Source organism: Argopecten irradians, chromosome 3 (genome assembly GCF_041381155.1).
Source record: "Argopecten irradians isolate NY chromosome 3, Ai_NY, whole genome shotgun sequence".
Taxonomy (NCBI): Eukaryota; Metazoa; Mollusca; class Bivalvia; order Pectinida; family Pectinidae; genus Argopecten; species Argopecten irradians.
Window position 1 is genome coordinate 53,444,002 of NC_091136.1, and position 14,667 is coordinate 53,458,668.

At 36.0% G+C, this 14,667-nt stretch overlaps 1 protein-coding gene across 1 annotated transcript; it reads left to right on the forward strand.

Moving 5' to 3' along the window:
• The first annotated feature begins 4,179 nt into the window (after positions 1–4,179).
• On the forward strand, positions 4,180–7,734 carry LOC138319047 (uncharacterized). Its single transcript, XM_069261933.1, has 5 exons — positions 4,180–4,363; positions 5,558–5,746; positions 5,879–6,180; positions 6,319–6,426; positions 6,580–7,734. Exons 2-5 carry the CDS (start codon positions 5,566–5,568, stop codon positions 6,712–6,714), a joined length of 726 nt encoding a protein of 241 aa, XP_069118034.1. The 5' UTR covers positions 4,180–4,363; positions 5,558–5,565; the 3' UTR covers positions 6,715–7,734.
• Positions 7,735–14,667: the final 6,933 nt, after the last annotated feature.

Genomic DNA, 14,667 nt, shown 5'->3' on the forward strand with positions numbered 1-14,667 from the left:
ACGGGGAGTGGTGTGACTGGTTCGCCATTTGTCAGTATAATGTGACCGGATGGGGTGTGTTACTTCGGGTGTGTCTTCGGCTGCATCTTCTTCTTCTTTGACTTTATTCCTCCATAAATGAAGAGTTTATACTAAACTTTAAGACAAAGAATTACAAAAAGAAATATGGAAGCGATTACATTAATAACACATATTTGACGTCCTAAATCAGGAAATTATTATAAGAAAATTCAGATGAAAAAAATATATATATAGAGAAGAAAAATTCTATACAACAATAAGAAAAATGATTAAATACAAACTGACATCTTCAAAAACAGCATGATATAAATGTAAATATGTACACATGTTTACTGAAACGCTAATTCGACAGCTTTCACAGAAAAGCAACAACAAACGTAAGCAAATCTTATAGAATACCCATCATCCGGTAATAGTTCCTGTATATAATCAGGGATGTACCCTAATTGGACTCAAATAAGTTTATGTCTATCTAAATGGTCTAATTTTACGTATAACTCAAGTGGATATTTGTTGACAATATTTGTGAAGAATTCATCACGTAGATCAAATAGATCTTGATGTTTACAATCAAATAAGTAATGGGCTAAAGCATCATGAGATATCACATTACATTTCGCACAACAACCACAGAGTTGCTACTCTACTGCAAATATTAGCTTGAAAAGAAGATAGGTGTTTCCAAAGAACCCAATGCAAACATTTAATCATTACGCACCACGCATGGGAGGCCGTCCTTACTTGACCTTGGCTGTTAATAGGACGTTAATTTAATAGAAAAAAAAATGGAAATATCCTTGCTTTCTATGTCGAATTCTTACCAATTTTACTAATAAAACCTACAAGACATTAGCCAAACCACACTGGTCCATTCTGATGGCGGATCGTTGTTTTTCGTTTTACGAAAAGCATGCTCTTTTTGTTGAAAACAAGGCAGAAAATATTTATATCCGGCTTTATTTAATATAGAAATAATGCAGTTTCGTGTAATTATGTTGAAATTTATTATGTAAATATGTAGCTCCACCGCTGACAAATAGTATTTTTTCACTATCAAAAACAGGAGCAGACGATTTAATATTTTTCTTCAGTTACAAAAAATACTTACTTTACACCATTACCACCATTGAAAAGTTTTACCTTCTAATTTCACTTCAAGTTAAAAATATGAAAAATAATTAGTTGCATCCCGAAAAAATTCCGTGGCACTATTTCCTATATGGAATGAAGAACTGATTGCGCATGTACCAAAGGCAAAATGAATTATTTTATATTATTTTTTGTGTTAATTAGACATATATATATACGATTAAACATTTATTATTGTTCAAATGATGACTATCATTTATGCTCTGTCGGCGGTGGAGCATCTTTAATATCTATCAAATAATCATTGTTTTTTTCTCACAAAAGTGTCGCTACCTCTGAAAACACTGCCATATAGTACAATATATAAGTGATAATGTTTAATCAATATCTGTTTCATACAGCAGATAACACTGCACAAATAATTTTCCAACGTGCGTCGGCTTATAAAAACGTTAACATTACCAAGAGATCGTGCAAGTCCTGAGACACTGACGCTTGGAAAGCAGTATCACGATGGTTGGTGATGTTGGAGCGAATCTAGTGGACTATTTTGTGTAGACATCTAGTATAACCACATATTTTTTGATTTTAAAGAAAGGGCAAAAGTATATGTGCATATTATTTAATTTTACTGTGTGAACATCTAAATGGGACACATTGCTTTGATGTGGTTTAATGTTGCTATACTGTTAGGGTTCGCTGTATACAAATGATGGATACACCACCTTTATTTGACATACATACGTAATTGTTAAGGGTGAAAGAACTCGACTTAATTTTTTAATCAGCCTTTTATATAATCTGAGACGACATAAGGAGACATAAAGCAATTAAAAAACTGACTGAAGGAAAACTTACAACTTGGAAAAACACACCATCACCATCAAAATTAGGCAATGACTAGGGTATGGTCCGACTGTCACATGCTGGTGTAACAAAAGGTGACTAATATTGGTTGGTCATGGATCATTGGTGCTCACCATATCGACCGAGTACTAATATAGATGATTGGGTATTGGGGTCAGTAATACGTGTGCAGAGATGCGTGAATGTATTTGGATGGTTAAACCTGTAAATAAAGCTACTTGGATGAATTCCAGTTATACGTGTATTTTGCTGGTATGTAGGCTAATGTATGGTATAGCTTTACCTGATGGTGTGACTTTGCTAACTTTATTTAATATTGACGTCCTCTGGAATGTTCTCTGTCAGGGAAGATTTTAAAAACAAAATTGTCTATCTACTCAGTGGTATGGGTAATGAAGCGTTGTTAACTCGCCATCATGACGTCATATTTATATTATTTCTTATTTTACCCTTCCGTGCCATACATCGCCAATGCTTTTATAGAAATAAGGAATTACTTCTTTCTGAAGGCTGAACTCCAACATCAACATCAACAATAGTTTGGATGTGCAGGTATATCCAAAGCTTTTAAAGATATGTGAGCTATTAGTATACAGTATAGGGTCTTTCATTGACAAAGACTTCAAATGGTTTTGGAAACGAGATGGTTTGTTGAAATGCAAGTAGAACTTTATTAACAGTAACCATGTCTTTTGATCCAGAGTAACTTGTTCATTAAAACGTGGTTGTTTCCGAAACTTTATATTATGCAATGAAAAACGTCACTATGTGGATGGAGGTAACTAGTCGCATTTATGGATATCCTTTAAATAGTTAGTTATCTACTTTGACTGTTCATAGAAACAATGTATTCAAATAAAAGGTGAGAAAGCCTGTGTATTTACAATATATGTGTCCCCACAGTAGATAGGACTATTATAGTTGTTATTATTATCATTAGTTGGTCAGTCATAAAATATAAAAAAAAAACGAACTCTAAACAGTGTCATCTATATTATTGGCTTCTCAAACATGTATGCAAACGAGATCAAATGGTCACGAGGCTCGGCAGACACACGTTGTCAAACGAAGGAAAAACCCGGCGGTCTATTTATAAAACATTACTCAATGATCCATTTATATCCACTGTATATAGTACATATACTTGTATACAGCGATCTCGAGTCATTTCACAACGTGCCCCAGTTAGACATTATTAAACCGGCATTTTGTAAATCTACCTTCTGTGTATATTTTGAACATTCTGATGAAATAGTTGAAATATAGGACATGTCTGACTAATTTGAAGTTATTTTTCAAGATTGTATGGTCATCATGTATAATTTGTACACATGAACAGCGGAAATATATCACTCACAGTTGGCAGTTAGAATTATTGAAACAATTGTACAATTATCATCATCATCCGACAAATGTGTATCTATATGCTTTAATTTTAAAACACTTTGATATGGCAATGTGTTTGGGTGCATATTAGCGATGTACTAATTACAAATGTATATTAAATAAGAAATATTAATCAGAAATATAAAACGGTCTTACCTGCTCTATTGCTGCAGATAATCTGTACAAATAACATACAAAACTAAAACTACTGGAATTTCCACTTAACTTGAAACTTTAATGTCAACTTCTTTCATCGAAGATTGAAGTAGAAAATAAATCTTTGCAAATCCAGTTCTGTAAAACAAGCACGTTTCCAAACTTGTCTAACTCTCTTGACAGGAAAACCTTGGAAACGAACTCCTAATTAGTGCTGAGACATGAATGGACGATCGGATCACCCCATTTTACTACGGCTAGTATTATTGTGGTTCATGTGTTTATGAGTCACGAACTATAGCCTAATACCTGTCTGTTCCACGCTGTCTATACTGACGATACCGGCCACGTGGCCTCAATGTTTATTTACATTAGTCGTTATACACATGAGAAACGTCTGTAGAACAACACAAAACCGACGGGACAATCTAATTCCTATCTGAAATGTTCGGTTTGGTAGAAAATTCTGATTCTGCAATCGTACAAATTACTCGATGGCATTGTGTTTAAAGCTCGTAAAGCAAGCTTTTACACAAAAGAATACCGGCATTTGTATGTAAATGAGGAACAGCCATCTTTGTCTGACCTATTTCATGACGTCAATCTAGTCACATGAGTGTTTCGTCATCTAAAAATAGATATCCAACCCTAAGTATTTAAGCTCAGCTAGCGGTATGTTGTCCGCATTTCCATGACAGGCTTAGCAAGCAATAACGTCGATACCATTGAGCGTGAACTATTTCACCACCGGCTTGTAATACCGGCTTGTAATATATGTGCTTTCACATGTATGAAGGAATTTACATATCAAATACACGTAATATTCAACAAATAGCAATTTGAGGTAAGTGATATTTATACCAATTGCTTTACGTTAATTGTCAACTGTCATTGAAATATTTTCATGTTTACATTATAGATTTGTTTGTAAACAAAAATGTGTGCTCGAGATTTAGTTGTTAGCTTCGTTAGGGTAAAGAATGTTTGTTGCGACGTTTTGTGTTGTGTTCATGTTTTTGGAGCATAGTAGGCGATTTATTATTTATCTGTTGTTAGGCAGGTAACGTTAGTAACAGTGATTGCCTTTGATCTTCGATATTGATTAACATTGTCGCGGGCCGCGTGATAATTATATCGGAGTATCTTTACTTTCCGCAACTATGGAGACCAGAAATATTTATCGTACGGGTACATGTATATCAAATTTATATTATGTGTTGTTCAGTTGTCTTAAACTAAGAATTATTATGTTCTTTATTGCATCTTGTGTGGATGCAGCATTGCTATGAACAATTATTGCATGACGTTGTCATCTCTCGTAATACGTGGTTAGCAATGTGTGTGCAATAGAGATGCATTAATACCCACTAATCATTATATGTAGTCTATATAGTTTTGTATTACTTTATACACGCTGTAAGAGTACATCGGTGTTGATTGTTTTTCAAACGTTACACTGACGTTGGTATTTCATTGATAAACGCTTACGAGGCAATTTACATAGGAATGAGGTAGGAAGGAGTGGTCGGACAAAATCGTGACTGAAACGCTACAGTCAATGATTTCGGCTATTTGTGCCACTTTCATTATATACAAATTTACATGCAATCGTTTTGTATTACTGGATGTATTATGTATTACACCTTGTTGGTAGATATCGTCATGGTCTATTAAATTCTCATCTGTGTCCAATGTGTATTATGTACACAACCGACTTTTGCGATTTCTATTTCGATGAAGAATTTAGACTTTAAATAGTTAGTATCATTAGTAGCATTAATTCCAAATTATATTGTTTTCTTAACTGAGTTTTTTTCCAACTTGCCAATAAGGGATTGCTTTTTAGATCGTTTACATTTCAATTATTACCCAATCATCGAAAGCCTTTTGTATAGTACATTGCGCAGCCATCATTAATTAATCGCCTTCGCGAAATGTGATTATCCTTTGACAAATACATATCCCACGTATCTTTTATAGTAAAATACAACATGTGTATGCCCTAACAACCTCCTATAATGGCTATGTGTTGTTTCAGGTTTGGAAATGGTCAAGCAAACACAGAACGACATTTTAGATATGCTGATTGGATCCGGCTCCGATTTGAGTGAATATCTGACCCCCGAAGGTGACGTCATTGGCTTTTCTGCCTACCGTCCAATGGACCCTACCATAGATTTCCTTGGCGACAATGTTGTAGACCCACTGAATGTGGCTCTTTGCCAAGGTAAGATGAATTGGCATTCTTTTCTCTGACTGCTATAAATAGATAAATTTCTTGATTTTCTCACATATGCGTGTTAAAATACATCGTCTTATTAAAACATTAGTTAAGATTTTTATGTCTTTGTATTTTCAGATATCCAGGAAACACCTGAGCCCTCCGCCGAGGTAGAGGTTGAACATTTACAGTTTACCTTTGACCCCTCTGAAACATCCATAGAACTTCTCAAACTGATTGCAGAGACTTCTAGTGGCGAAGGCAATACGTCCCCGTTAGAGCAAGTGTTGGAATTGGATGATGAGGAAGAGGAAACAACGGCGGAGGAGGTCGTATCTCCACTCCTAAAGGCTGAGCTCAAAACAAGGATTCGCAAACGTAGACAGGTTGAAGGAAAAGAAGAAATCACACAACTGTTTGTGGAGCCGGAACCAGAAAAGGTAAATAATGTGATCCAAATAATGGTACATAGAAACGAAGACTGTATGATCTGTAGCACATGGAATGGAACTCTGTGCTTGAAAGTAATGTTTTTTAATTGCTTATAAACATACTAATGCTTGGCATTCTTTTAATAGTTAACAGATGAGGAAGAGAAAAGGAGGATTGAACGTCGAGAGAAAAACAAATTGGCTGCACAGAAATGTAGAAGCAAGAAGAGAAAGGTTGCAGATAGCCTTGAAGAGGTAATTAGACATATATGTGTTTCAGTAACCTGCAAAATGCTACGAAATTGGCTAAGTTCTAAATAAATCAAAGAATAAATCATACTGGACGGTAACAGGCTAATTTTTAATTGTCAATGTCTTGTGTCTATACGTTAATGTATGTATTCGCAGGAGACGGAGAGATTGGAGGAGAAACAAGGAAGATTGAAGGAAGAAATTCAGCGTCTACGTGACGAGAGAGACCACCTAGCGGAACTGGTCAAGGTGCACTCCTCAGTTTGCCCAAAAATGAAATGCTCAAAGTGACTATGATCTGTTGACGATTTAAGCCCGCCAAACCTTGAAGCAACCTCATGCTTCAGAGACATGCTCTTATAGCTCTCTGGAACTGACTGCAGTTTATCACATGCGTTAATCTCACGAGAGTTATAACATGTTTTGTAAAATGGTGCTGCGCTGTGACGAGATGTACCACTGACTGTATTAGTGACATCATCATGGTGCATGCGTGAAGATGCACTTCAGCAAAATGCGGAACATGTACCATTGTTATGGTAGCCGTTGATCTATAAACAGGAAGTAATGATCTACAGACTTGCTGCAGATCATCACACACTTTTTTATGAACTCATGGCATTGTTGAACAGAGACACTAGCTTCTTTTACAAAGTTTTTGTTTTCAATCTGGATTTGTCAATGACTCAAAAATGGCAGCTCCATGTGTGTGATGTGGTACCGTATCTACTAAGAGAAGACTACTCTAGTTAGCCGTGTTTCGAACAAAGCATAACAATAAGTTTGTTAGTTGTTCTTTAGCATTTGTAGAATTTTATACTCGATATAAGGAACAAACTACACATGTAGTTTACATAAAGGTAAAGAAAGTCTGACGATATTACCATTTTGGCCAGTTTCATCACAAATGCTTCGTTTGAATTATTTTGAAGTGAATAAGATGAAAGAACATTTCAAGGTGTGATTTTAATAATGCATTGTTAAAGTTTGAACGATAAAGTTACCGCGGCGATATCAGGCTAGTGTTCTTACTCAGGTGACTGAACTAATGTTGTAAGATCTACTGTTGTATGTTGTAAATTTATCATCTGTGAAGTTACACGTATATATCATGGATAAATGGCATGTGTATGTGGAGGAGAGTATGACAAAGCATGTCTATATGTCCTCAAGTATGTGAGCCGAGTGATGTTTGTATTTAGTGCCAACTCATTTGTTGTCTGTTGTTTAGTTGGTATAAGTATTAGAACTCATTGATATTTACAAGATAGTCACGTTTTACATATTTTTTCATTAAAAGAATAAAATAGATTGAAGTGTTTTGTTGAACATTGGATAGCAGACATATACATGTATAACATTATTACAATTCTGACGTAATACAAGGCTCCATCTTCTCCAGTATAAACTTATTTACGTGAACAACTTTTTATAAAGACTTTTTTTTTCTTTTACGAAAGTCCCTATATGTACCCTAGTTAATTTTATCGAGAAGTCGGGGCCAGATTCTTCCGTCACTAATTCCTTTTGTACATGGCATACTGTCTCGCTATGGACACACAGGAACACAGTTTTAAATATTGACGCATCGACGTACAGACGTAATACAGTACGGCAATTAACGTATTTATTGTTGTACGCTGACATTACAGACAAACCGACATGTGTAATTACTTACATACCGACATAGTGTAATTACTGATATACCGACTTAGTGTTATTACTAATATACCGACAGTGTAATTACCAATGTAATTATTACAGTGTAATTACTGATGTACCGGTTACAGTGTATTTACTGATATACCGACATAGTGTATTTACTGATATACGGACATAGTGTAATTACTGGTAAACCGATATAGTGTAATAACACCGATATACAGTGTAATTACTTACATACCGACATAGTGTAATTACTGATATACCGACATAGTGTAATAACTGATATACCGACATAGTGTAATTACTGATATACCGACATAGTGTAATTACTGATATACCGACAAAGTGTAATTACTGATATACCGACATAGTGTAATTACTGATATACCGACTTAGTGTTATTACTAATATACCGACAGTGTAATTACCAATGTACCGATTACAGTGTAATTACTGATGTACCGGTTACAGTGTATTTACTGATATACCGACATAGTGTAATTACTGGTAAACCGACATAGTGTAATTACACCGATATACAGTGTAGTTACTTATATACCGACATAGTGTAATAACTGATATACCGACATAGTGTAATTACTGATATACCGACATAGTGTAATAACTGATTTATCGACATAGTGTAATTACTTACATACCGACATAGTGTAATAACTGATATACCGACATAGTGTAATTACTGATATACCGACATACTGACATAGTGTAATTACTGATATACCGACATAGTGTAATAACTGATTTATCGACATAAGTGTAATTACTGATATACCGACATAGTTTAATTTACTGATATACCGACATAGTGTAATTGCTGATATACCGACATAGTGTAATAACTGATTTATCGACATAAGTGTAATAACTGATATACCGATTTAAGGTATAATTACTAATTTACCGACATAGTGTAATATGTATGTCGGTATATCAGTAATTACACTACAAGTCGGTATATCAGTAATTAAACTATGTCGGTATATCAGTAATTACATTGTAAGTCGGTATATCGGTAATTATGTTGGTAAAGCAGTATTTACACTGAATGCTAATGAATCTGAAGTGTTGACATGCAGTGGTTTTTGAGCTACCCATCAGAGCCCTGGCGTGTTTATCTTAGTACACCACAGTGTTCCTATGTTTCTGGATACCTAGTGACATTTATACGGCATGATACATATTCTATCATATATCAAATTAAAGATACATTATCTGGCTGTCGATTGAGAGTATTTTCATTGTCACATCTTATTCGGTTTGTTAAAAATCATCATACTTTTTCTGAAATTGGGAAGTGTTTTATGGCCGGCCGACTTAAAGACCTTGACACAGTATACATATATATATATATATATATATATATATAGAGAGAGAGAGAGAGAGAGAGAGAGTAAAATGTCTATAGAGCCAACACTGTACGTCATTACATCATTAATATGTATGTCGGTACATCATATCATTATTATGTATGTATGTCGGTACATCATTAATATGTATGTCGGTACATCATTCATATGTATTGTCGGTACATCATTAATATGTATGTCGGTACATCATTAGTATGTATGTCGGTACATCATTAATATGTATGTCGGTACATAAAGGTAATTACACTGTATGTCAGTGCATCAGCAATTACACTGTATGTCGGTACATCATTAATATGTATGTCGGTACATCATTAATATGTATGTCGGTACATCATTAATATGTATGTCGGTACATCATTAATATGTATGTCGGTACATCAGTAATTACACTGTATGTCAGTGCATCAGCAATTACACTGTATGTCGGTACATCATTAATATGGATGTCGGTACATCATTAATATGTATGTCGGTACATCATTAATATGTATGTCGGTACATCATTAATTACACTGTATGTCAGTACATCAGCAATAACACTGTACCTCGGTATATCTATAATAACACTATATTTACATTTTCACTGCAGTCCCACTATGTAACCTAGCTTACCAAGCGCAGTTTGCATTCATATAGTCTAGGAAATTCGAACGCTTATTATGACGTCATTATAATTGTGACGTCACAATTGTCGTGTCATATACAGACTAATTACTGATATACATACTCAATATTGCCGTACAGACTAATTACTGACATACACACTCAATATTGACATACTGTCTAATTACTGATATACATCTCAATATTGACATACTGTCTAATTACTGATATACATACTCAATATTGACGTACAATCTAATTACTAATATAATCTCAATATTGACATACTGTCTAATTACTGATATACATACTCAATATTGACGTACAATCTAATTACTAATATACATCTCAATATTGACATACTGTCTAATTACTGACATACACACTCAATATTGACGCACAATCTAATTACTAATATACATCTCAATATTGACATACTGTCTAATTACTGATATACATACTCAATATTGACGTACAGACTAATTACTGACAGACATACTCAATATTGACGTAACTAATTACTGACATACATACTCAATATTGACGTACAGACTAATTGCTGACTTACATACTCAATATTGACGTACAGACTAATTACTGACTTACATACTCAATATTGACGTACAGACTAATTACTGACTCACATACTCAATATTGACGTACAGACTAATTACTGACATACATACTCAATATTGACGTAACTAATTACTGACATACATACTCAATATTGACGTACAATCTAATTATTAATATACATACTCAATATTGACATACAGTGTAATTACTGACATACATACTCAATAATGACGTAACTAATTACTGACATACATACTCAATATTGACGTACTGACTAATTACTGACTTACATACTCAATATTGGCGCACAGACTAATTACTGACTCACATACTCAATATTGACGTACAGACTAATTACTGACATACATACTCAATATTGACGTAACTAATTACTGACATACATACTCAATATTGACGTACAGACTAATTACTGACATACATACTCAATATACTCAATATTGACGTACAGACTAATTACTGACATACATACTCAATATTGACATACAGACTAATTACTGACATACATACTCAATATTGACGTACAGACTAATTACTGACTTACATACTCAATATTGACGTAACTAATTACTGACATACACACTCAATATTGACATACAGTGTAATTACTGACATACATACTCAATATTGACGTAACTAATTACTGACATACATACTCAATATTGACGTACAATCTAATTACTAATATACATACTCAATATTGACATACAGTGTAATTACTGACATACATACTCAATATTGACGTAACTAATTACTGACATACATACTCAATATTGACGTACTCAATATTGACGTACAATCTAATTACTAATATACATACTCAATATTGACATACAGTGTAATTACTGACATACATACTCAATAATGACGTAACTAATTACTGACATACATACTCAATATTGACGTACTGACTAATTACTGACTTACATACTCAATATTGACGTAACTAATTACTGACATACACATTCAATATTGACATACAGTGTAATTACTGACATACATACTCAATATTGACGTAACTAATTACTGACATACATACTCAATATTGACGTACAATCTAATTACTAATATACATACTCAATATTGACATACAGTGTAATTACTGACATACATACTCAATATTGACGTAACTAATTACTGACATACATACTCAATATTGACGTACAATCTAATTACTAATATACATACTCAATATTGACATACAGTGTAATTACTGACATACATACTCAATATTGACGTAACTAATTACTGCATACTATACATACTCAATATTGACGTAACACTAATTACTGACATATACACTCAATATTGACATACAGTGTAATTACTGACATACATACTCAATATTGACGTAACTAATTACTGACATACATACTCAATATTGGCGTACAGACTAATTACTGATATACACACTCAATATTGACGTACAGACAAATAACTGATATACATCACATATTGACATACAGAGAGATGGTGTTCATAGAGAGACACAGAGAGCTGGTGTTCACAGAGTCACAGAGAGCTGGTGTTCACAGAGAGATAGTGTTCACAGAGAGTCACAAAGAGATGGTGGTCACATAGAGATGGTGATGGTGGTCACAGAGAGATGGTGGTCACAGAGAGATGTGGTCACAGAGAGATGTTGGTCACAGGGAGATGGTGATGGTGGTCACAGAGAGATGGTGGTCAAAGAGAGATGGTGTTGGTGGTCACAGAGAGATGGTGATGGTGTTCATAGAGAGATGGTGATCACAGAGAGATGGTGGTCACAGAGAGATGGTAATGGTGGTCATAGAGAGATGTTGATGGTGGTCAAAGAGAGATGGTGGTCACAGAGAGATGTTGATGGTGGTCACAGAGAGATGGTGGTCACAGAGAGTCACAGAGAGTCACAGAGAGTCACAGAGAGTCACAGAGAGATGGTGATGGTGGTCACAGAGAGTCACAGAGAGATGGTAATGGTGGTCACATAGAGATGGTGGTGACAGAGAGATGTTTGTCACATAGAGATGGTGACGGTGGTCACAGAGAGATGTTGATGGTGGTCACAGAGAGATGGTGATGGTGGTCACAGAGAAATGTTTGTCACGGAGAGATGGTGGTCACAGAGTGATGATGGTCACAGAGAGATGGTGATGGTGGTCACAGAGAGTCACAGAGATGGTGATGGTGGTCACAGAGAGATGTTGGTCACACAGAGATGTTGGTCACAGGGAGATGGTGATGGTGGTCACAGAGAGATGGTGGTAAAAGAGAGATGGTGTTGGTGGTCACAGAGAGATGGTGATGGTGTTCATAGAGAGATGGTGATCACAGAGAGATGGTGATGGTGCATAGATAGATGGTGATAGTGGTCATAGAGAGACACAAAGAGATGATGTTGGTGGTCACAGAGAGTCAAAGAGAGATGATGGTCACATAGAGATGGTGTTCACAGAGAGGTGGTGGTCACAGAGAGATGGTAATGTTGGTCATAGAGAGATGTTGATGGTGGTCAAAGAGAGATGGTGATCACAGAGAGATGTTGATGGTGGTCACAGAGAGATGGTGGTCACAGAGAGTCACAGAGAGATGGTGATGGTGGTCACAGAGAGTCACAGAGAGATGGTAATGGTGGTCACATAGAGATGGTGGTGACAGAGAGATGTTTGTCACATAGGGATGGTGATGGTGGTCACAGAGAGATGGTGATGGTGGTCACAGAGAAATGTTTGTCACAGAGAGATGGTGATCACAGAGTGATGATGGTCACAGAGAGATGGTGATGGTGGTCACAGAGAGTCACAGAGATGGTGATGGTAGTCACAGAGAGATGGTGATCACAGAGAGATGGTGATGGTCAAAGAGAGATGGTGATGGTGGTCACAGAGAGTCACAGAGAGATGGTGATGGTGTTCACAGAGAGATGATGGTCACAGAGAGATGTTTGTCACAGAGATATGGTGATGGTGGTCACAGAGAGATGGTGATGGTGGTCACATAGAGATGGCGAAGGTCACAGAGAGATGGTGGTCACAGAGAGTCACGGAGAGATGGTGGTCACAGAGAGATGGTGTTGGTGGTCACAGAGAGTCACAGAGAGATGGTGATGTTGGAGAGATGGTGGTCACAGAAAGATGATGATGGTGGTCCAATAGAGATGGTGGTCACATAGAGATATTGGTCACAGAGAGATGGTGATGGTGGTCACCGAGAGATGGTGATGTGGTCACAGAGATATGTTGTTCACAGAGAGAGGATGGTCACAGAGAGATGGTGATGGTGGTCACAGAGAGATGTCGGTCACAGAGAGAGGTTGGTCACAGAGAGATGGTGATGGTGGTTACAGAGAGATGGAGATGGTGGTCACGGAGAGATGTTGGTCACAGAGAGTCACAGAGAGATGGTGGTCACAGAGAGTCACAGAGAGATGGTGGTCACAGATAGTCACAGAGAGATGGTGTTGGTGGTCACAGAGAGTCACAGAGAGATATGGTCACAGAGAGATGGTGATGGTGGTCACAGAGAGTCAAAGAGAGATGGTGTTGGTGGTCATAGATAGTCACACAGAGATGGTGATGGTGGTCACAGAGAGCCACACAGCGATGTGCTCACAGAGAGATGGTGATGCTGGTCATAGAGAGCCACACAGAGATGTGGTCACAGAGAGCCACAGAGAGAGTCACAAACAAATTGTGTAGATGATGATATTTATTAAGGAATAAAAACAAACTAGCATCTTTATACAACCAATGTTTAATATTTTATTATAACCTGTCCATAGTTGTATCAGTTCGATGACAGTAAAACCACAAGTGACCAAACGCATTTTCTAAATAAAGAAAAGGGAAACTGGGTCCAGTTTCACGAACATTCCTTAAATTTAAGTTAACTTAAAATTCTCCAAAGGAATTAAAGCTCCTTAACTTAAAAAAAAATCCTTAACTTTTGTAATGCTTTCCTATGAGGAATTTCAGTTAAGGGATGTTCATGAAACTCCATGGGCTCTGGA